This window comes from Prinia subflava, chromosome 2 (assembly GCF_021018805.1).
Source record: "Prinia subflava isolate CZ2003 ecotype Zambia chromosome 2, Cam_Psub_1.2, whole genome shotgun sequence".
Classification (NCBI taxonomy): domain Eukaryota; kingdom Metazoa; phylum Chordata; class Aves; order Passeriformes; family Cisticolidae; genus Prinia; species Prinia subflava.
Window position 1 is genome coordinate 28,557,345 of NC_086248.1, and position 22,555 is coordinate 28,579,899.

Genomic DNA, 22,555 nt, shown 5'->3' on the forward strand with positions numbered 1-22,555 from the left:
ATAATGACATCACATTACAGGTGTGGTACGAATATTCGCACAATTTTCACATCTTAAGAGCACTATATTTTGCAAAATATTAGTCTTGAGTTCTGAAGTTGAAAAGAAAAGTGGTTTGCAGATTATAAGCAAGTTCAAGATGTATTTTTATTTCAAACTATCTTTCCTCTTTTCTATGTGAGGCTTACTAATTTGGGTTCTTATAGTTCCCCCTGCCATAAAATAAATTAATGACATCATTAGTAATACCTGGCTATGCATCCAACATCATCTTAAAAAGTAATGAAAAACAGTTGATGGTGTAGTTACTCTTCAGATTAATAATTCTTTTCAGTCTTTTATAGGTTTCTTGAGCGTTCATTTTTTTCTGTCCTTTTAAACCACATCTAGCTGTTCAGTTTGCAATAATTACTATGCAGTAATAAATGGTACTACAATGTCAATGGCCTAGGAGATCTGACTTTGTAGAGAGGCATTTTTACTATATCATACTCTCTGATAAATTGGGGGACGAAGGCAGTTGGACTCTGAGTCAAAGTCCAGTTAAACATTTCAGTAATTTTTCAAGTATACAGCCATACAGTGCAGGCACATAGGGGTGGGCTGACAACTCAAGTGTCAGTTTAACAGCTGCTTCATTTCACTATCTCTCGGCTCATAAACTTTATTTTTTATGAGCCTGCCTATAAGACCACTAAAAAATGACCTTCACACTGGGAACTACAAGGATCTAAAGTGGTGGCCAAAATAGCTTTCTCGGGCAGTGCATAATTTCACAGTGACCATAGCACAGAAAATAGGCAGTATGGTGAGAAAGACGTTATACTAACTAATGATGAGAATATTTTGTATTTTCATGCACAAGATTATTGTGATAACTCTGTGATAATTCACTACCTTCAACTTATACTAATCTGAACATCTTCAGTGGCTTTAATGGTATTGTGCCAGTTTACATCATCCGAGTGAATGGCCTGTGATTTTAAAGTTGTGTTTTCTTGTTGTAAACCGTTTTACAACAAGACAATACATTATATAATAAACAGATAATAAAGAGGCTGTTGATTTTTCCCTGCACATTGCTTGCTGGTCTTAGAAAAAATTCTCTTAATTAACTCTAATTTTCACCACTTTTCTTAGGTAAACACACTTCAACCTTCTGCTTTGCTGTGCTATTTCTAAAGATATGCTGCTAGTGTAACTCAAGGCAGTGTGGGTCTGGAGAGATAGCTAAGGATTGGGGAAAGGAAATTCCATGTTGGGGTCTGAGAGGATGAAAAGAAAGGTGCTCTTGGAGCTGTGTATGAGTGGTCTGTATGAGGGAGAAAGGATCCTTGGGCTGGGAAATTGCGCTTTCTGGGTATGTCATTTAACAAAAACGAGTTCCAAAATGAGCTGTAGTTTTTAGGAGCCAGTAAATTCTGAGGTACTTTGAACCACCTGCATCACAACCCTGGCTGCTTTTGAAGCAGGTATAATAACTTAGTCCTGTGGCATTGTGGGCACTTGCTAGACCTTTTTTATCACTGTGTCCAAAGAGCAACCAAAATATCTTCCTGAAAGCACTAAAGGCCATACTACAGCTCTGCTGTTAGAGATCTGCAGAAAAACCTGGAACTTTACTTGTTTGAAAGTATAAAAACCAGTCAAAAGGAGGATCATTTCAATTTATTATTTGCATTCCAAAAGCAGCTGAGGCCAAGACTTCTGTGAGCTTTGTGTGTCCCAAAACCATCAACAACTTGGCCCCTGCCATCTTTAAAATGTGAACTTAAGTCTTGCAGGAGCGTGGGAAAAAAAAGTTGGAGGTGAACATACAGATGAAACAAAAGGAAGCAAAATAATGCACTACAAAATAGCTTGCTGAATAGTTCAACAGCCTTCAGTACCAGTGTTTATACAGGTGTAACAGCACAGCACAGTTTTTATGAGGACTCATCAATTGCTGTTATTACTGATATTACAAGAACATATTTTTTCTTTCTTAAACCCTGCCTTCAAGTTGTGTGATGCCTTTCACCCAGTGCGTTCTGAGGCGCACGCTAGATTTGGGAGTTCAGCTATATGGACGGTCTTTTATGTTGCATGTCTTTTGGCTTTGACTAAAGGTACACTCAATATTGTTAATCCTCAAATTCTGGAAATATGTTCTGGGGTAAGGAACAGGTGGATGAATTACAGCAAAAGTTCTACTCTTTAGTGTTACTGTGCTGGCTGGTGCTCTTTTCACTTGCTACTGAGACACAATGTGTGAGCAGATGAGACAAATGGCAACATTTCACAAGAAATTTTCTCAGAAAAAAATGCACAAATCAAGTTTGTGTTTGCTTTCACTTGTTCCCAAGAAAGTAGTTCATGATTTTATGTGTACAATATCAGATTCCTGAATTTACTGGAATTAATTTCCTTCCATTCTTGCACCTTTCACTTCACAATTATTTTCGTACACAATTATGTCCCAAATCTCCTTCTAACAGGAATAGTAACTGCACAAAATTATTTGTGCAAGCAAACTTCTTGCCTGATTATGTATCACAATATGCTGAAGACTAAGGGAGGTATTTCAAAGCAATTAATGTCTTAGTTCTCATTGTTGGTTTTTTTTTTTTTCTAAATATTGATACTATTATGCTTGTACCTCTGTACTCGTGGTGTAGAATAGATTCAGTCCCTGTCCATGGTGCAGCAGGCAGGCATTCTCCCAATTCTTAAGTATTTCTAGGGTTTTGTCAAGGCACTTGTGGTCCATAACAATCCCCAGCTGCTCTTAAAGGTGATTTAAGGCCATGAAGAAAGCCTGAAGCAGCCACTTTGCCCAGCTCTGCTGTGTTATGTATATCTAGTTCATCTGACCACTGGTTGAGAATGTAACCAAAATATGAACCAATAGCATGAAAAAAACCCCCATACTGCTTAGAATTAGTTTGTCAGAGGATGAATGAATTTTTAAATTGTTTTCATGGGAGTTATTTTGAACCCTTGAAAACACTTTTATTATATACTGTCTTCTTATATATTATTTTACATAAGGAAGGCATGAATATTGGCACAAAGTGTCTGGGGAGATCTGGAAGTGTAAAAAAGTATCTTTACACTCTTTCTTCCACATCATCACCCTATTATCACAGACTCATCAAGGCTGGAAAAGACTTTCAATATCATCTTGTTCAGCTATATGTTACATTAGTAATTTTCCCTCTACATGTCAGTTATAAGGCAAGTTAAAAAACAATTGAAGATACATTTTTAAAGACTGTGACAATACTTTTGTTGCCAGTTGCATAGTATTTTCAGCCCTGCTGCTTAGAGTGAGTCTGTCTTGGGTAATTCTCTTCTATCTAAAAACCTTCAAACCTTTTTGATTCCATGATACTTTAGTTTTCAATTCAGAACAACTTGTGCTTTTATGCATAAATTATGATGTACATTTAAAATAGGTTGTTTAACCCATATACTCTTTCTTTTAGCCTTGTCTGGCCTTGTCTTATCTTTGTGATACTCTATGCATCTTCCTGGGATGCTGAGTCAGCTTTGAGAAGTAATCAGACCCACAACTTCAGGTTCTTATCAGGAGGGTACTTTGAGCATATTTGTTTTGGATCAGTAGCCTTGAACACATCTGCTGGGAGAGCTACTGCTAAAGTATGCTCTTTTGGCAGATACACAGGAGCTATTCATAAGTTAATTTACATTTCTTGGAAAAAGCAAACAGGATTGTTCGAAGTTAACACCTTTGTGCTAGTGCTACAGAAGAGAGCACCATAACCAGCTTCCATGTGAACCACCTGGCTTGTGTTGACCAGCCAAGCTGGGCTGACAGCAGTGAAAGGTCTACTCTCCTACTTTAAATGGGATTGTGACAAGTATTGCCTTAGAATTTATTCCTTTCAGAGGTCTTAGTTGTTAAATGAGGGGCAGCTATGGTTGTAGAGATGTTCCTCTCAGGAAGGGCAGTTCCTTGCTGCATCGTGACAACAAATTACGGCTGCAGTCCAGCCCATGGACTTCCAAGAAGGAAATGTGAGAAACACAAAAAATTCAAAAGCTTTCACCATAAAATCGATGATGCTCTGATAAAAATAATATTTCTGTCACCATAGACTAATATTTTGTCTTATCTTTAACAGGATTTTTTTTTTTTTTACTAGTTTCAACATTTAATATTTTGGCTGTGTTTAGAATTTATAATACATTTTTCTTAGTAAAGTAGGTTTTGCTAATAGTGTTTTTCTTTTGGTACAGATCAAAGAGCACCTTGCCAAGGGTCAGAGGATGTTGGCTGGTGATGGCATGTCCCAAGTAACCAAGACACTATTGGATTTAACGCAGAGGAAAAATTTTTATGCTGGGGACCTTCTAATTTCTGTGGAAATTCTCAGAAATGTTACAGACACATTTAAAAGAGCAAGTTATATCCCTGCGTCTGATGGGGTGCAGGTAAGAGAAACATTGTAAAGGTAATGTTTCGATCGATGGAGTTTATGTCTATATATTGTAGCATGCTGCATGGCAACTGTTTTGCCCACTGAGGAAACAAAAGTCTTCCACATGAAAGACATAAGCATTCTTCATGTAAAACGAAGATCCAACTGTAAAATAGGACAAAGACTCAGCTACATTTAATAAGACAAGTATCCAAACCAATGCAGCAGGTGAAAAATGTAAAAGACTTTCTTTGTAACATTTCAGTATCTTTGTCTTTCAAGATTTGTTCTGATTGATAGGAGGTGTTGGTATTTTTTGGCACTAAGTATTTCGTTAATGTTGTTTGTTTCAGTACATTTCAGTTTGGAACTAGTTCATTTCAGTTCAAAATCTGTCCACAATGTTATTTAATTCTGGCATTGCTTCTTCATTTCAGATAAATAAAGCTCAATAAAAGTGTGCGGGAGTGGTGGATAGTGCATTTGTTATAAATTTTCTATTTCACATATTAGATTAACTCTTCTTGTGCAAGAAGACAAATAAAATGCTGTCAGAGCTAAAACCACTGTAATTATTTCCACATAGTTGGCTGAACAACTGATTGCATAGTGTTGATTGAAATAAATATTACTCAGGACTTCTAGATAAAGATATTGGTTCTATCTTGTATCTGAAAATTTTAAACACTTTTCAAAGATGGTAGATTAGTGAAAAAGAGTACTAAGAAGGCAGATGTATATAATATTTATTAAAAAGAGAGCTTAATGATTATCCATAAATTACTAATGAAGTTATTAATGCAGGTCATGTATATGTATTTGTGTAAAGGTAAGAATAAATTGTAAATAGATGCTTGGAATAGATGCATGCAGATGAAGGGAGATATTTGGAAAAGACTTTTTATTACAGTTAAGTTTCAAGACTTGCTATTATATTTTCACTTTTAGTTTTTCTATGCACAAAGAACAACTAACTTTCACAGTAAAACCAACATTTCTTGTATTGGCCTGTAGCCAGCTGAAAATACTTTTTTTAAACAATGCTTTTCAAAAAGTATGTTTTGTGAACAATCCTTTTTTTTTTTTTTTTTATTGAATGAGAGTCGGCATCTAGTTGGTAATAGTTTTACTGTTAAGCAGGATGTTATTCACTGAAAATTTTTAATGCAATCAACAGTCTGATAGTCCAGTGTGATTTCTTTGTGGTTCACAGGCACTACAAAGTCTTTGTTAGAACCAGTCTTGAGAAACTGCTTGATATAAGTGATTTTGTCCATGGGCCTAGCTGATCAGGTCATCTGTAGTTGACATACATTAGAGAGAATTTGACTATTTTCCCACCGATGATAATGCCAAAAGTTTTGCTTAATTCTGCAATGTAAAACTGTTTCCAAAATTCTAATAGTATTCTGGCAGAACTTGACAGTGTTATTAAATATTGTTTTAAGAATTGTAATTAATAATTTAGAAATTAAGAAATTAAAAAATTTTAACCGATAAGCCATGTTCTGAAGGATTTATCAAACCAGAGAAAAATAACTGTATTTTGCTATTTGCATGCCTAAATACAAGGAGTTATTTAATCCCAGTTCAAAAAGACATTCAAACTCCAAGTCAGAAATAAACAGCACCAAAAAAAAATCAAGCTAAGGTAAAATAAAAAAAAAAATTAAAAAAAAAAAAAAAAAAAAAGTGCACAGTGTTGAGCAAAGTAAGTGAAATGAGAATATAGCATGTGTTTGGCCCAGGGGATATATTGAGCAAAGTTCCTTCTACTCACTTCTGGTGATATAAAGTAAAATCCTGGCTCAGTAACAAAAGTTCAAAATTTACTGCCAGTTTCTGAGAAACATGGATTTTTCCATATGTAAGCATATGTCATATTCTACCATACTCTGGAGTACTGTATTTTTTAAATTATTATTTTCATTAGGACATACTTTTATACTTCCTAGCTCATCAACAAAGTAAGTGACAAAAAGGTAAAAATTAAAATTGCTTGAAAATTCTTCTTTATTTAGAAGCTCTCTGTGGTGTTCTAATTACATTCTAATTTTTAACTAGATAAAGAGTAGCATTTATTAGTTGATGGATTTGGTTTTAAACAAATTATCAGAAAAGCATGAGTGAGGTTTAAAATTCCTAAAAGCCATAATTATTAACCATAGAGTAGGTTATGACGAAATATGGGCAACAGTACTTTTTAAGATCCATACAAAAACAACATTTGAATTATGACTGAGAATGAAAAAGTATATATATCTGAATATGTTTCTTATACATCCCACCTTTCTAGATAGTCCTTCATATGCCTACAATATCTGGTTTATATCCACTATTAATAGTCATGAATAGTGCAAAAGTTGTAATTCAGAGACTCCATAACAAAACAAATGAACAGAAAAGTGAAATCAAATTTGAAATTTTCCAGCTAATTATCCAAAATGAAGGTGCTGCTGCCTGATGTGCTGCGTTGAAAATGCCACTTGTTCAGGCAGACAATACCAAGTGCAAAATAAAGTTTTTAAGGTATCCATATTTAGTGCCAAGTTATTTATGTGACTCCTTTTACTGTTGTATCTTTTAACTTTTTTTTTTTTTTGCTACAATATATGTATATATATATTGCTACAATATATGTATACAATATACATAGATTGCTATAATGTATGTATATTTGCACATACAATGTCAGGAGCAACAATAACCATTTATGACACAGAGAGAAGGTATTCTTCATCAGTGACTGAAAATACCAGTACAGTAGCAGAAATTATTGCAAGACAAGAGTCATTCAATTCTTCTGCAAGCAATGTTTTTCATTAAATACCAGAATTCTTTAAAATGCCCTCTGTAGTTACACTGAGGCTATGGACACTGTACTTATGTGAGAATGACTCTACCAGGAAGAAAATACAAATTTTAAATAAGCAAAATAAAAAAAAATAATAATTTGGAATAATATCCAGAATAGTCCAAAAGTGCTTGAACTTCCTTGTAAGGAAGAGATGGCAGTAAAGTAACTACATTTCATGAGAGAATGGCAAAGCAAGATGCAGCAACCAACAGGAGAAAAGGTTTCTTCCCAAAGAAGTTAGAGCAATATAATCCCTTTTATATAGCCACAGGGACCATTGCTGTGAGTCAGGGTTTAACAGGATTGTCCAATCCTATTTCCCTCCACCGTCCCCCTCCCACACACACATTCACTATGCTGAAGTCCAAAAGTGGAGGTGACTTAAGGCTATCCATTTATTCCTCGTAGAGAGGAATTCTTCTCTAGCTGTATAAAAGGATTTATGACAGCTTTATGCCTGCAGAGACGGTCAAAGAATTTGGACTGGAACAGAGAACTGCAGCCATTGTATTACAGAAGAAAAAGTTGTGAGGAAGGAAATTAAAATAGGAAAATGTAGTTGTCCATTCCCAGCTGTAACTGGCTTGATGAAAAAAGCCTGGGCAAAAATAAAGGACTTCAAAATTTGGTTCTGGCTGTCCCAACATTTTCTATAGTGACCAGTTCAGTAATATGTAACCCCAGCTACGAAAGAAAAAAGCGTGGTTCTACTGGGAGTTTCAGTGTTTACTGCAGTCATACCCTCAGATCACATCCATAATGCTTCTAAAATTTAGCTTTCACAGTTGTCAATCATTTTACTAAAGGACAATGCTGTTTCTTTCATGATTAATGCAGTAAACAAGAGAGTAGTCCAAGTAGGACAAAGACTTTTTAACCCTTTTTCCCCTGTCACATTTTTGAAGTGCATCTCATATCTATTCATTATTAAAGCAGCAAATCCATTTGTTCATCTGTTTAATTCACAAAGCACTGGTATGGCTTTGAAAAATCACTTTGACTGAAAAAGCTGCACACGTCACCCTCCAGTGCTACCATAAATGTGGCACCCAACAGGCTTAGAAATTGAGAAAAAAAGATCTCCAGAAGAAATATATTCTTGTTATTAAGTTCATAAACCTAATTTATACTCTATTGGCAAGTGCAAAAATATATATTAGGTATGTTCTTGCTCATCTTTTGATTTGCTTGGGTCCAGCATTATTTATAAACTTTTCCACAGGTATTTCTGTCAATTATTGGTAATTTTAATTATTTTTGTAACAAAAATAAATATGAAATTTAACTAATATATAACATTGTTAGCAAACACATGTAATATATCATCTGCAAAAAACATTTTAAACTCCTGAGTGCTCTTCATGCAATCTAGGCAACTCTCAGATAGATCTCATTACACAGGCATGGATACTTTTGCAATTAAGGCTTAGATTGCAAGGGAATCAGTGTCTGCACTTTAATGCAAAACTGCTTTCAAAACAACACTCTAGTATGATAAATTACACCACATTGAGTTCCATGCTGCTGCAGCTAGACTGCTACTGATAACAAATTAAAGTTAAAATTTCCATCCACTGCATTTCTACAATATTGCACTGGAAGAGCTGAGAACTACCATGTTTAGAAAAGTGTTTTCCTTCAGGGAAAATCTTCATAAGGTGGACTCTACCTAGTAGAAGTCTTCACCAAAATTACAATGCCCTACAGTAAATGTGATTATTCTGCCATGAAACTGGCATGTTTTGACCAATATAGTTTATTTTACTTGGGGGACCAGTGAAGAGGTACATTTTTCATAGCTGAAGTTGCATTTACAGAACAGTTATTTGCCAAGCTGGTTAAACTAGAAAATCCTTTGCAACAAATACCAAATGTAACTCCTTGCATTGTGCTTTATTTTGCTATCAAATGTCTGAAAGGGATTAAATATATTCCAGGTATATAAGCACTATGTAACTATATCTACTGTTATTATTTTCAACTTGACTGGAAAATCTTTAGTATTGCTGCAAATTGGATCAAACCATGAAAATATTTTTCTTTTATGTCCTATCATTAATTCCCATCTTGTCCAAATGCTTACTTAAAATTTTCACAGAGCTTTCTGAGCTATTTTGTTTCTGCTGTTTTGTTTCTGAGCTGTTTTGTTTTGTGCTACTGAAGCTTGTGAATATTTTGCAAGTGATCTCAGTGAGAAAAGTTGTACAGGATTAATGAACAGGATTATTTTGTCCAAGTTTAGCAAAATGTCAGTCACCCCTAGAGTAAATTTGGTCAAGTTAGAGAAATTTTTATCCACATGAATTTTATAGTTAGCATAGTTAACTTCCTAATGTTTAGTCAAAGATAGTTCCTATTGCTTGTCAAGTGCTTAGTGTTGGGACCAGGTTAGACTGGTAAAATGTTATTATGTAAAAAAATAATTCTCACAAGTTTTCTTCAATTTTGCATCCTAAAATGTTTTGCTTACATCATTGTGAAACATCTAAAATGTCTGTGCTATCTCAGTTTTGAAATTAATGTCTTTTCAAGTATACCGACTATAGACCAATGCTGGAAGTTTTTTTTGTCTAACTTCAGTCATTGTGCAGTTGAATCCTTTGTACTTTTATTAATAGTGAGTTAAAGTTGCTTGTTACTTAAACCTTATTTATATCCTACCTATACCCCCAAATGTCTAAAAGTAAGTGCAGGTGAGGTAATGACCAGTAATCTGAGTTCCAGCAAGGTCACATGGTTGGTATTCCAGCTAAAGACTTTTAGAATATGTGGGGAACTTAATTGCACTCTTCAGCTAAGGTTACTGGAAACTACATGAACTTTTATGAAGGAACAGATAAATTATAATTGGCAGGCTGTAGACAAAATTGACATTCTGCACAAAATGTGATACAGAGATGAGAACAGACTGTACAAATTCTTAGCTTTTAAGGATGAAGAAGTTGGGAATACAAATTGTTAGAGAGAGCAGACAAAATTAGAAAGGAAATTTCACACAAACATTTGGAGAAAAGTGATTTTTTAAATGTATGACTTATATCTAACTGGCCTACCTTTTTTTTTCCCTTACACTCAAATGAATAGGAGAATCAGAAAAAGAAATTACCAACTTAAGGTCAAAGAAACAGAAACTGTTTATTCCTTTTATGTTGAAATTCCTAAAAGGATAGAGGCAAGTATGACATAAAAAAGTAAGCATCTGATTTGAAACAGTATGGACCAATGAAATGTCATTAACTGCCTATATATGGTTATTAAGGATTATTTTCTCATTTTGAATAGAAACTAAAGACCTGAGACTGGTGCTTTCTTAAATGTGCTTTGGTTTTTCGCAAAATCTATAACTGTCTATCTAGTTTCTGGAATGAGAGCAGTTTGGGAATAGAACACCATCACACTTAGAGGTTTAGCAAGTTTAAAATGGTTCTTGTTTCATATGAAGTGGTACTATGGAGCCTGATTATATAGGTAAAAATTAAAAATTTACCATAAAATATTGCCCTCTTATCAGTGTAATGTATCATTTTGCTACGTCATCTCTTCCGCTGACAGAAAATAGGCTGCAGAATTGCATCTGTAATAGAGAAAAGAAAGCTTTTTTAATGTCAGATTAAGAATGTGGTAGTTCATATCTTTGAAATCATTTTACTTAGTCTTTTATTTAATTGATTTTTCAGAACTTCTTTCAAATCATAAGTAATCTCTTAGATGAAGAAAACAAAGAGAAATGGGAAGATGCGCAACAGGTAAGATTTGACAAAATTTATATGTGGTTTCAGAAATCAGGGTAAAGATGCATCCTGCTGTGGTTGAAAGGAAATCCTAAATGAGAGAGTATTTGGTGAAAAAGGTGTTCCTTTTCAAAAAGGAGGAATTCCAGGACCCACCAGCTAATACCTTATATTGAAATTATATTTTGAATATAAGTTGCTTCTCTTGATAAAAACAGATTTTTATTAACATTCCATAGGATTATTCACTGTGTCTTTACTTTGGACATTGTAATGAAGTAGAAACAAAAGCTGAAAAATGCTACTGAGGGCTAGCTGCAACACTGCTTTTCTTAAACACAACACATCAGACCTCACCAAAAGACCTCATACAACACCCGTATACAACTTACAGGAATGCAAACAGTAGACCTTTCATATAAGGTTGTATTTAGAAGAACAGTTGTGATTCTTAAGACTGATAAATTTCTAGACTGGGATATGATGATAACACTTTATAAAATAGCAAAGTCTAACAAAGATCATGAATGTATGATAAAAGAGTTTAAAATTCAAAGAAACCTCTTCTTTTTTTTTTTTTTTTTTTTTTTTTTTTTCCTTGGATACAAGAATTTCCTACATGCTTTTACCAAGAAGTTACTGGACAATGTTAAGATTTGTTTTAATGAACATGACCATAATACTCTCAAATTTATTCAGGTACAAATAACACTGACAATGGGGATGAACATAATTATGTAAAGAGGAAAAATCATGGGGATGCTCAGAGGCAGGGAAACATTTCTTCATGAAGAATGATTAAACAAAGCAAGATATGTCAGTATGGAAAAGAGTCAAATGCACTTATTTGCAATAGAAGCTTTTAAAATCAGAAGTGGTTTGGCGAATGTGCTGCAGGAGTACTTAATCTACACACTTGTGCTTCTTGTAAAATAACTAAAGGACATCAAATAGTGGCAGATTCAGAATGAATACAGGAGATACTTATTCTGTAGGAGATACTTATTCTACCTTGCAGAACTTCTTGCAACTGAAAAGACACAAGTTTAAAACGTAAATAGGCAAATTTTTGAAAGAAAAACTGTGGTCGTGCTTAAGGCAGTCTTTTGGAAAATGACTGCTAAAGGCTGGGCAAAACTTTCCAAGCAAGTATCACTGCATTCCTGCCCATTTATACTCTTCCTTAGTCATCAGCTTTTTGACTCTCTCAAAGGAAAGACAACAGCTTACATAGATCTTTGCTCTACTCTGGTGCAGTCATTGTGACTGTGTTCTATAGATACTTGAAATTTGTTCACTTTTCATGTTGTTCTTAATAAATCACAAGGTGCTTAAAGATGTTTGAAGCTATTTAGCCTCAGTTCTGTAAGTTCATGTTTATGATATCACTAAGAAAGCGAAGATCAGGACCTTTCACTACTAATTCAAACCTTGCAGTAGGGACATGACACTGCAGCTGACCCAATACAATTCAGCTGGGAATCATATTTTTTCTTTTGCTGTTTTTCTGTTCCTCTCTAAAAGAGCCAGATATAAAAATAGACGAAGTGTGTAATTTCCTGTAGTGGTGATGGATGGAAGCAGCAAAATCACATACATGTGGGCAGTTTCCATAAACAACACCAAGATAAGAAAACCAATATTAAGCAATTATTTTAGCCATACTAATAAACAGACATGATACTACTCTTATGTTATCTACCTTTTCTTCTACTTCTATCTTTCCTGCTTACCCATGCTGTGTCAGCCGTCCAACCCCAGAGATTTGGGGATGACAGCACCTAAGAGGAAATTCTGAGAATGTGGAGACCAAGAGGCAACAGTAAATCTCCAGTTTCCTCTTTTCATTGCTGCTCGTAGAAGGAGCAATGTTGAAAAACAGAGAGGGATTATTTCTACTTTTCCATAGCTCCTTCTCTCTACCTTGCAAATCATTGTCTCACTGACCTAGGTACAGCAGAAACCCCAAAAAAGCAGGAGTAATGGGGCCATAGGTTCCTGTTTTCAAAGCTAGAGTATTCACTAAATCTTAGATCACTGACATATGACCCCCCCCCGCAAGAAACCAATGCCACTGGTCTTATTACTCTTGTGTGATTACATAAGCAGGCTCAAAGAAACTTTGGAAGCAAGTAGCTCTTCATAACAGCTTAGAGGAGTGAGCAGGCACTAGTGAATAAATGTGATTCTGTTTCTGTTTCAGCCATTCTGCTTAATTTTCTGTAATAAAACATTGCAAACCTAGATGCAGTCTAACCAATTTTTTTACCAGCTTGCATAGTTTTCTTCTTAAACTCCACAGCTAGTGTTAGCATAGGTCGTTTAGCCTGTTTTCTAGATTCTTTGTTGGAAAGAAAATCTTACTCACTGTCAGCATATTGCTGACTTTCAATCAAGTACACAGCTGCAATGCCTCAGCACATCTGTTTTTCTAGCTGAAATGCCAACAGTTGGTAACCATTAATTACAGGTTATATAGCACTCGGATAAGCAGCACTCACTTTAATACTTGCCTTTTTTAAGAGCTGATGTAAAGCATTGCACACAGGAAGCCATTTCAATCCTCAGTGTGTAAGTTTATACTGGAGTTTCAAAACATGGGAGCTATTCTGCATATTCTTCATCAAGATCTGCCAGCATCCTGTTGATTAACCAGTACTTCAGATACAAAAAAACACAGAGTACCTGCTCAACTGAGTGCTCAACAGTTTATTACTATACAATTTTACATGAGAGAATGAGAAATTATAAAATCTTACTGAAATTTTTCCGTTCATAGTCTGTGGGTGTACGTGCTTTGAATGAGATGGATGCAAAAACCACACTTATACCTCAGTAATCATTAGGAAATCATTAGGAAAATGGACATTGTCAACTGAAGCAACATTTGCAACCTGTTGGGATCATAATTGTCACAACAAATTCTTCAAAACAGTATTACTGCCCTACCTTTTATAAAAAGATCCATGTAGAAAACAAAGCACCTTGTGAAATTACCTATCCTGCACCAAGCAACTATGGCTCTAGATAGAGAGAGCAAAATGGAGTGCAGCTTTCTGGAATTTATAGTCTCTGAAGGTTTTTTTTAGAGTCTGCAGTCCCAGTAGTGGAAAGAATGGGTTGAATATTGCTTATAAAATAAAATTTGGACATTTCACCGATATGAATAAAAAAGCACCATGAAAAGGTCATCCATTTTTTTTCTATTGCAAGTTACTCTGTTACTGAAAATTGTCTTGTTCATAACAGGCAATAAAAACCAAGATTTTTTTTTTACGTATGTGATATGAACAGAACTTTTAATCTTATTAATAACTGCTATGATTTTTAATGCTGTTTTGTTGATGAATTATTGTTAAATATTAAAGAAAATGTTTTTTCTTAGTAGCTTATATCTTTGGAAATAAATTAGATTTCTTGGAAATATGTTTTTGTCATTTTAAAAGCCACATTGAGAGGCTACATTAGCAATGGCAACGTTACTGCAATTTATTTTAGTTTACTCTGTCCAGTTCTGGACAGTCCAGTACAAGGCACAAAGTAATGGAATGAGCCCAGAAAAATATCATGAAGTTGTTTAGGGGATTAGAGCATTAGATATGCAAGGATAGGCTAAAACAGCTGACACTATTTTACTTGGAAACATGACAATATTAAAAGTTCCTGAAGGGGAAAAAGAGTAAAGAGGACTGATCCAAGTCTCAATGGTGTCCATTGCCAGAATAAAAAACAATTAAAATTGTTTTAATTTTAATTTTTGGGCAAAAATGAAAATACAGGATTGCCATTCATTTATAAGAAAAACTGTTTGGCAGTGGGAGTGATTAAACGCTAGAACATGTGTCACAGACAACCTCTGGCATCATGATCCTGGGAGACATTCAGAATCCAACTAGATGTTTTCCTGGACAACTTTCTACAGCTGATCTTGCTTTGCCCAGAGAGTTGAGCTAGATGATTTCCACTGGCCCCTTCTAACCTCTAATATTCTATGATTCGACTACTCCATATCAGCAACAAAAATAGTACTGCCAGTAAAAACTTAACTTACATGTTGATTAATGCAACAAAGATTATCTATGGCAAGGCTACAGTAAGATTTGCATTACTGTTTGTATTAGTAGTTCTGAAGCTACTGAAGTTATCTTCAGAGGAAGGAAGGATATTTTAATTACAGTTATTATGTAATATGAAATGCTTTAACCATTAATGAAAATACTGGCCACCAAGGTTTTGGTAAGTGCAGTGACTTAATGGAAACATTTTCCACAGTCCCAGTGCACAGTTGATTTCACATAACTTTATGAGAAGTAGTGTCTGTTTCTATGAGGATTTAACAGCAAAATGGTTATTTTACAGAAACAAAGTATTTAGTATTGAAACATGGGAAGAGCTGTTTGACTGTTACATCTCAATTTGCTTTTGATGGCATTTGAATTTAATTTGAATTTGCAACTGCAGACATTTTGATATTATAGTAAATGTCATGTCTGATCTTCCTTTGCTAGATCTATCCAGGCTCAGTGGAGTTAATGCAGGTGATTGAAGATTTTATACACATTGTTGGAATGGGAATGATGGACTTTCAGAATTCATACCTAATGACTGGAAATGTAGGTAAGAAATAGAAATTTCTTCTATCAAATTTATGACGTTTTGAAAATCAGAAGTTCCAAGTATGTACTATAGAGTTCCAGCTTCTATCACAATCCAGACTGGGCTGCTCCTCCAGATTATCTATTGCTTGGTTGTCCCCTCTCTGTCTTAGCACATGCAGAATGGCTTACATGTAGGATTTCTTCATAACCATATCTCAAGATCTAAATGCAAAGTTTTAGAATCAAAATTAAGGAAATAATTACCAGAATACTATGAACTGTAGGTACATGTTAGAGTGTTTCCAGGATACATAGTATTTCGAATGCTAATTTATAAAATTGTGCTAATTAAGGTAATATTCATATACCTAATAGCTTGGAAAGTGTTTATTTTGTTGACATTGTCTTTTAGTATTCTATTCTTCCAAGGAACAGTCTTTGCATATGTTATGGTGTGATAATAATCAACATAGATAAACGATAATTTTAAAAAATATACATCAGTTGCCAAATAATTAAAGCCTAGAATTTCTAATGTTAGTTTTTCTATGTAACAGTTTCATAATTTTATTCAGATTCATTTTTCAAACTTTGTTTTTGCTACTGGAGAGTTGCCAGGTAATAGTCATATTACAACAAATATCAAATATAAAAATGCCTGGCAACTCAATTATATTTCTTAGTAGTCATAAATGAGCTGTAATATAAAAGCATTTTTTAAAAAAACTGAACTAAAAAAATGTTTTAAAAATTATTGTCTGATCATTTTGTCTTTGTTTAGTACCTTTCTTATTCAATTAACTTGTTATAGCTGCATTTTTATAGTGCCAGGAAACTAATAGGAAGTGGTATGTAAGGAATAAATCCAAAATATGTGTTTCATAGCAAAACTCCTGGTGTCAATACATTTTTTTCAGATTTTAAGTTAACATCTTACTGCACATATATGTCAGTCAGTTCTTCAGCAAGTCATTTGAATGAGTAAGAAAATAAAGTAATTGTGAAATTAGTTGGTGGAATAAAGCAGGGAAAATGTTGGATTGTTGATACTGAATATATAGCTTGCTGCTCTACAATAATAAATATTTATTATTCTTCTCCAGTTCATATTACAGAATGACAGGATTGTAAACACAAGTCCCTATAAGACATAACCTTGTACTGGAGACATGTCAAAGAACTCCCCAAAAAGAACTCTGGCATCTTAAAACATTGCAGTAGGGTTTTAACCAGTGATTTATTATTTTTGTGATACTACTGTTTGCGCTGTAATATCACTTAAAGCTTCTTCCAGTTGTCAGTCCTTCATTATGCTAGACCCTGCACAAATTTACAAAGGAAAGTATCTTTTCTGAAATGTTTGTTCCATGATATTTATCTGACAAAATAAAAAAAGAACTTATTTTAAGAGCATAGTCCGTACTGCTTGGCACATTGTAGTACATTCTAATATGTTTGTCCTCTGAAACACGTGAAAAAAAAGTCAAACAGGAGAATGCATTCAAATTAAGAAGATGCATTCAAATTAAGAAGATGCATTCAAATAATCTGTGTCTCTCCATACTCATGGCTTCACATGGGAAAGAGCAACAACATTCCAATTGAAACAGAAACTGTGCTGTGCACTGGCTGGTTTAGATAACTGCAGAATCTTTGCAGTCTTTCTTTTGATTATCTTCCTCTTCCCACATATAAGATATTTTTAGGTACTCAGGAGGTCTGTTCTTAACTATAAAACCATCAAAAGAATAAAAAAAAAAAAAAAAGAGAAATGAATGATGAAAACTAAAAATTAATTTATAGGTATAACCTGACTACCTAACTCTGTGCCTTGATATATTGGCATGAGTTTATCCTCCCTATTCTCAGTCAGCCATCAAAAAAGGACGGGGTCACTGCAGGGCAAATCATTGATCAGAATACTTGAGCTCAGGTGACATGCTGAGATAAGGACAGAAAGCTGTTATCAGCAAGGAGTAATTTCTTATTTTCACTACAAGAAAGAAATGTATCTGGAATAATTCAGTTTTAATGTAGTTGTCTTCAGGGCATTGGCATAACTGTCTGACTGCCTATGTACTTGGGTTTTAGGGAATATTTATGTTGATCTCAACTGAAAAGAATACACTATGCAGTTTTTGACTGGTCAGCAATAGTTATACCAACAATAGTTTATAAATGTGTGAAGTCTTTTCTATAACAATATTCTTTTAAGTCAACAAACACATTAAATGCTAGCAGATATTGTGCATAAATAAGACCCAAATTTTATCTATATTAATCTTTAAACAGAAAAATCCAATAGTTCATAGAATAAAATCATAGAACAGTTTGGGTTAGAAGATACATTTTCAACTCACTCACAACCATCCCATCTGACACTTAATGTTTCCCAGGGATGGAGTGTCTTCTACTACCTCTCTGGGAAACCTGTTTTCAGTCTTTACCCACCCTTAGGGTGAAAACCCTTTTTCTTATATCTAGTCTAAATTTATCCTGTTTTGGTTAAAACCATCCCCCGCTGTCCTGTTGTAACAGCCCATGCTAAAAAGTTTGTTCATCTTTCTTATAGGCCCCCTTTAGATAGTGAGAGGCTGCAGTAAGATTTACCTGAAGCCCTCTCTTCTCCAGGCTGAAGAACCCTAACTCTCTCTTCCTGTCTTCATAGCAACAGTGCTCCAGCCCCCTGATCATTTTTCTGACCCTCATCTGGACCCACTCAAACAGATCCATGTCCTTCCTGAGCTGGGGACCCCAGAACTGGATGCAGCACTGCAGGTGGGGTCTCACCAGAGTCGAGGGGCAGGATCTACTCCCTCACCCTACTGGCCCTGCTGCTCTTGGTGCAGCTCAAGATACAATTGGCTTTCTGGGCTGCAAGCACACTTTGCCAGCTCAGGCGTAGCTTTTGATCCCCCTGTATCCCCAATTCCTTCTCCTCAGGGCTGTTCTCAATCAGTTCATCCCCTCAGCCTGTGTTGATGCCGGGATTAGGTAGCAGCAACCCAGGTGCAATTTCTTGCACTTGGACTAGTTCAGCCTCTTGAGGTTCCCATTCTTCAGCTTTTCCAGGTCCCTCTGGATGGCATCTTGTCATTCAGGTGTGTAAACCACACCACTCGCACATTTGATTTGATGAAGATACTTGTCCTAATACAAACTCCTGAGGGACACCACTTGTGATCAATGTCTATCAGGATACTGAACCATGAACTGCCACCCTCTGGATGTGACTGACCAAATTCTAATCTGACAGAGTCCCCCCTCAAATCCTTATCTCTCCGATTTGGAGAGAAGGGTGTTGTTGGGACCATGTCAAAGGCTTTACAGAAGTCCAGAGGGTATTCCCTTGTCCACTGATGCAGTCACTGCATCCCAGAAGACCGCTTAGTTGGTTAGGCAGGACTTGCCCAAGTGAAGCTGTATTGCTGTTTTTAATCACCTCCCTGTCCCCCATTTGCCTTAGAATAGTTTTTATGAGGTTTCCAGGCAGAGATGTGAGGCTCACAGGGATCATATTCAATCAATCATTATTTACCATAAAATATTCTCTCCACATCTTCACATACTTGAAATGCTTTTTGCTGTGTTTTCTTTTTCAAATCACTTTAAAGTTCAGAAAAATGATTCTAAATATGAACTAAATATGAACTATATATGAACTACTACTTCTGTCAGAGAAAAGAAATCCAATTTTGTTGCAAATTCCACAGTAATGCAGGTAGTTCTTGGTTTCCTTCTACTAATTTCAGTTTACAAGTTAATTGCTAATTGAATGACATTTCTAATTGAATAGTAGTTGATATAAAATTTGAACACCTAATTGTGTTTCACAGATATGCTAATCCTCTGAGATCTCCCACAGAGGAGATTTTATTTTCTCTTTCTTTCAAGACACAGAAACAAGTAGTTGTAACTTAAAAAGTAACTACACAACAGTCATGCTTCAATGACTTTCCATTGCACATTCTCAGTTTATGACAAATGGGAAGTGATGAAAGGTACATTAATATACTGTAGGCTATCGTAAACCACATTATAACACATCTGAAAACAGCTAAAAGGACCAAAAGGACAGTTGCCATGTCCCTGTTAAACTTTTCATTGTGATGTCTTTTAATGCAAATTTTTCATTTCTTCTGAATGAAATATCAAAGGCTGGTTTCAAATCCAGATAATCCAATATCTTTACTTTATTGGGTTATTGAGGAAGCTCAGTCAATTCAAATGCATTTCCATTAAAGCAAGGCCCATGTCCTTTTAGCTTTTTTCTCATGGATGGTGAATATACTATGAAAAACTTCACAGCGGAAAAAGCAACAATTTTCTTTGTTCATGCATGGTCAGGACAGATGGTATTTTTTTTATCATTGCTCTCTGTATTATATTCCTTTAAGAAATGATTAGGTGAAATAAAAGCCTCTGATAGGAGGTTGAAGCCTCTTTCCTCACTGTGCTCTTCATCTTCTTCCACCTCCTCCTCCTCCTCCAGACCAGCTGAGCAGGCACACAAAAATGATAGCGTGAAGAAACAGAAGTTTTCCTATCATTCAGAGTCCCTGAATTCACTGAAAGCACAGACCCACCTGCAAGGATACAATATACAGTGGAACAAAAGCTTTTAAGCCATGTTACCTTTTTCTGTTAACCAATAGCTGCTTTAAAAGATGAGTTCCTGATTTTAGATTAAAGAGTTAACCTTGGCTTTTAATAGCCTTTTGAATTTTTCTTTGAGCACTAAAGACTTGAGCAGATCATCTCAGTGCTTTGGTTGATTTGAGTTCTCATCACAGTGAACCATTAAGAGTTTTGAAGATATGTAATAAAAGGTGGGTGAACTGCTATTAAGAAATATTCAACCTTTAAGTTAAAAAGAAAATTTCTAACTTGAAGATTGGAGTGCCACAAGCATAGCTGTCTTTAAAGATACAGGTGGAATGTGGAAGTGGAAATAGAGAATAGTATTAGGGCATGCGTATTTCTATGGCAGATTCGGATTCTTTTGTAAGGGAAAATTTTCCCGGTGTTATCAAATAAATTTCCTTAAGAGCTACAGCCAAAAAAAAGGTTAAAATACATTTTGTTGTCAAAAATGAGCCTTACAGCTCTTAGATGATATTAATGAAAAACCAAATAATCTTGAAGAGCAGTATGTTGTAATGGATGTTATTTAGAACTGAAAGGAAAAAACAAATGAGAATTCTCAGCATATGAAAAGCCACTTTCTGTTAATGTTCATTTTGTGAATACTGATGTTTCAATGATCAGTAGTTTTATAAAATGTGCAGATACCACAAAGTTACTTAGACTAGTCAAAGGCAGGAAAGATTGAAGATTTTCAGGGGATATAGCAAAATGAAAAGGAGAAGATATACGCTGGCAGATTGAATTCAGTTTTGGCAGAGCATTTACGAGGGAATGGATCAAGCCATTCAGAGAAAATAACAGCATTGGTGTGCACAACTAGCAGTCTAAAGAAAATAGATATTTTTTAAAAATTTTTTCAGTAGCTATCCCTTGCAACGCTGTTTTCAATTGAGATTATATGGCTTGGATTCATTTTACTTACTCTAAGCATCACAAAATTTACCAAAGTCACCCTAAGCTTCTTTTAAAGTCAAGGCAGAGTACTGCTCAGGAGAGCAGCTCATCTCAGACATCTAAAATCAGGGCATGGGTTTCCTTGTGGAAGTTCTGCCACTGGCTGTACAGGCAGCCTAGTGACTAACTCATGTTTCAATGATTGATGTCATCTAAAGCAAAGAGGAGTGGTTTTTTTTGTGAGTCAATAAAACCTGTGAACACAGAGAGTTTCAGAGCTGAATGATCAAAAAAACCCAAAATAAAAGAATAAAAAATAAATAAAGAATAATAATGAAAAATCAGATGGAGGGTTGGAATGATTAGAACAGATATTTGAGAACAGATTGTTAAAAGGGACTGCATGTACACAACTGAAAAGTGAGTACAAAGTGAAACTAGGCCAACATCTCTGTTTAATCTTGCTCACACAAAAAAACAAAGATTCCTTACCCTATTTTAGCACATTTAATTCTGAATAAGCATGAGGCCAAGGTCCTACAAGGAGCAAAATAAAAACAAGTAGATATATGTCTACATCACAAATGCAGCTAGCTATAATATTATATGAAAAGATGAAGAGGTGTAAACCATATTTCCATTCGTAAATCAACTTAGCTAACAACCTGTTACCTCTCAACTTAAAAATGGCTGCTCTGACACTGGTACTCCAATGAGTAATCTGATTTAATATAGCAATTAACATTCATTTAAAACTTGAAACTGAGCTGTTTACATAAGTTTTATAAACATTGTCAGGAAACAAAGTCTGATTTCTGCCTTCACAGACAATCTATGATGCCAAATGGCAGAAAATGTTTTGAAAGTGTCCATTGTCTTTATTCTTTGCATACTTTATTGTTACACTTCCATCTCCCATTCCATGTTTATGTCCATGAAATTCTGGAAAAACACTAAATAATCTGCAGGCATATGGAGTGTATCTTAAAATTTTCCAGTTCTAGCTAGAGACACTTAGAAATGTTTGTGACCAAGGGAGCTTTTGAAAATGTACCTACTTGAGTTATAAGACATGAGCAATGGTACACATGCTGAGCTTTGGGAATGCTAGAAAATAAGCAAACTGGATTCCTGTCTGTTACTGTGTTCATTCACCTTATCCCAGGGTAAGACTTTTACATCTTGTAAATTGTAAATCCTGTTTATACTTCCTAGATACTTCTTTGCATTATATGGTTTGTTTACTTATCTGAATGGTGTCTGCCTTAGTCCTCTTATCTTTTTTGTATTAGAATTAGTGATGTATATCTTCAATGCAGCACTTGAGATCCTCTGACTCATATAGCACAATGTCATAGTGGCCCAAAATATACCAAGAGACTGAATTTATTTAAAATTTTAAAA

At 35.0% G+C, this 22,555-nt stretch overlaps 1 protein-coding gene across 1 annotated transcript in view; it reads left to right on the top strand.

Moving 5' to 3' along the window:
• ADGRB3 (adhesion G protein-coupled receptor B3) overlaps window positions 1-22,555 on the top strand; it is a 440,870-nt gene that overhangs the window by 213,218 nt on the left and 205,097 nt on the right. The window contains exons 10-12 of the mRNA XM_063389429.1: window positions 4,243-4,437; window positions 10,959-11,027; window positions 15,521-15,629. Coding sequence (XP_063245499.1) covers window positions 4,243-4,437; window positions 10,959-11,027; window positions 15,521-15,629 — 373 coding nt within the window. The remainder of the gene's footprint in view (window positions 1-4,242; window positions 4,438-10,958; window positions 11,028-15,520; window positions 15,630-22,555) is intronic.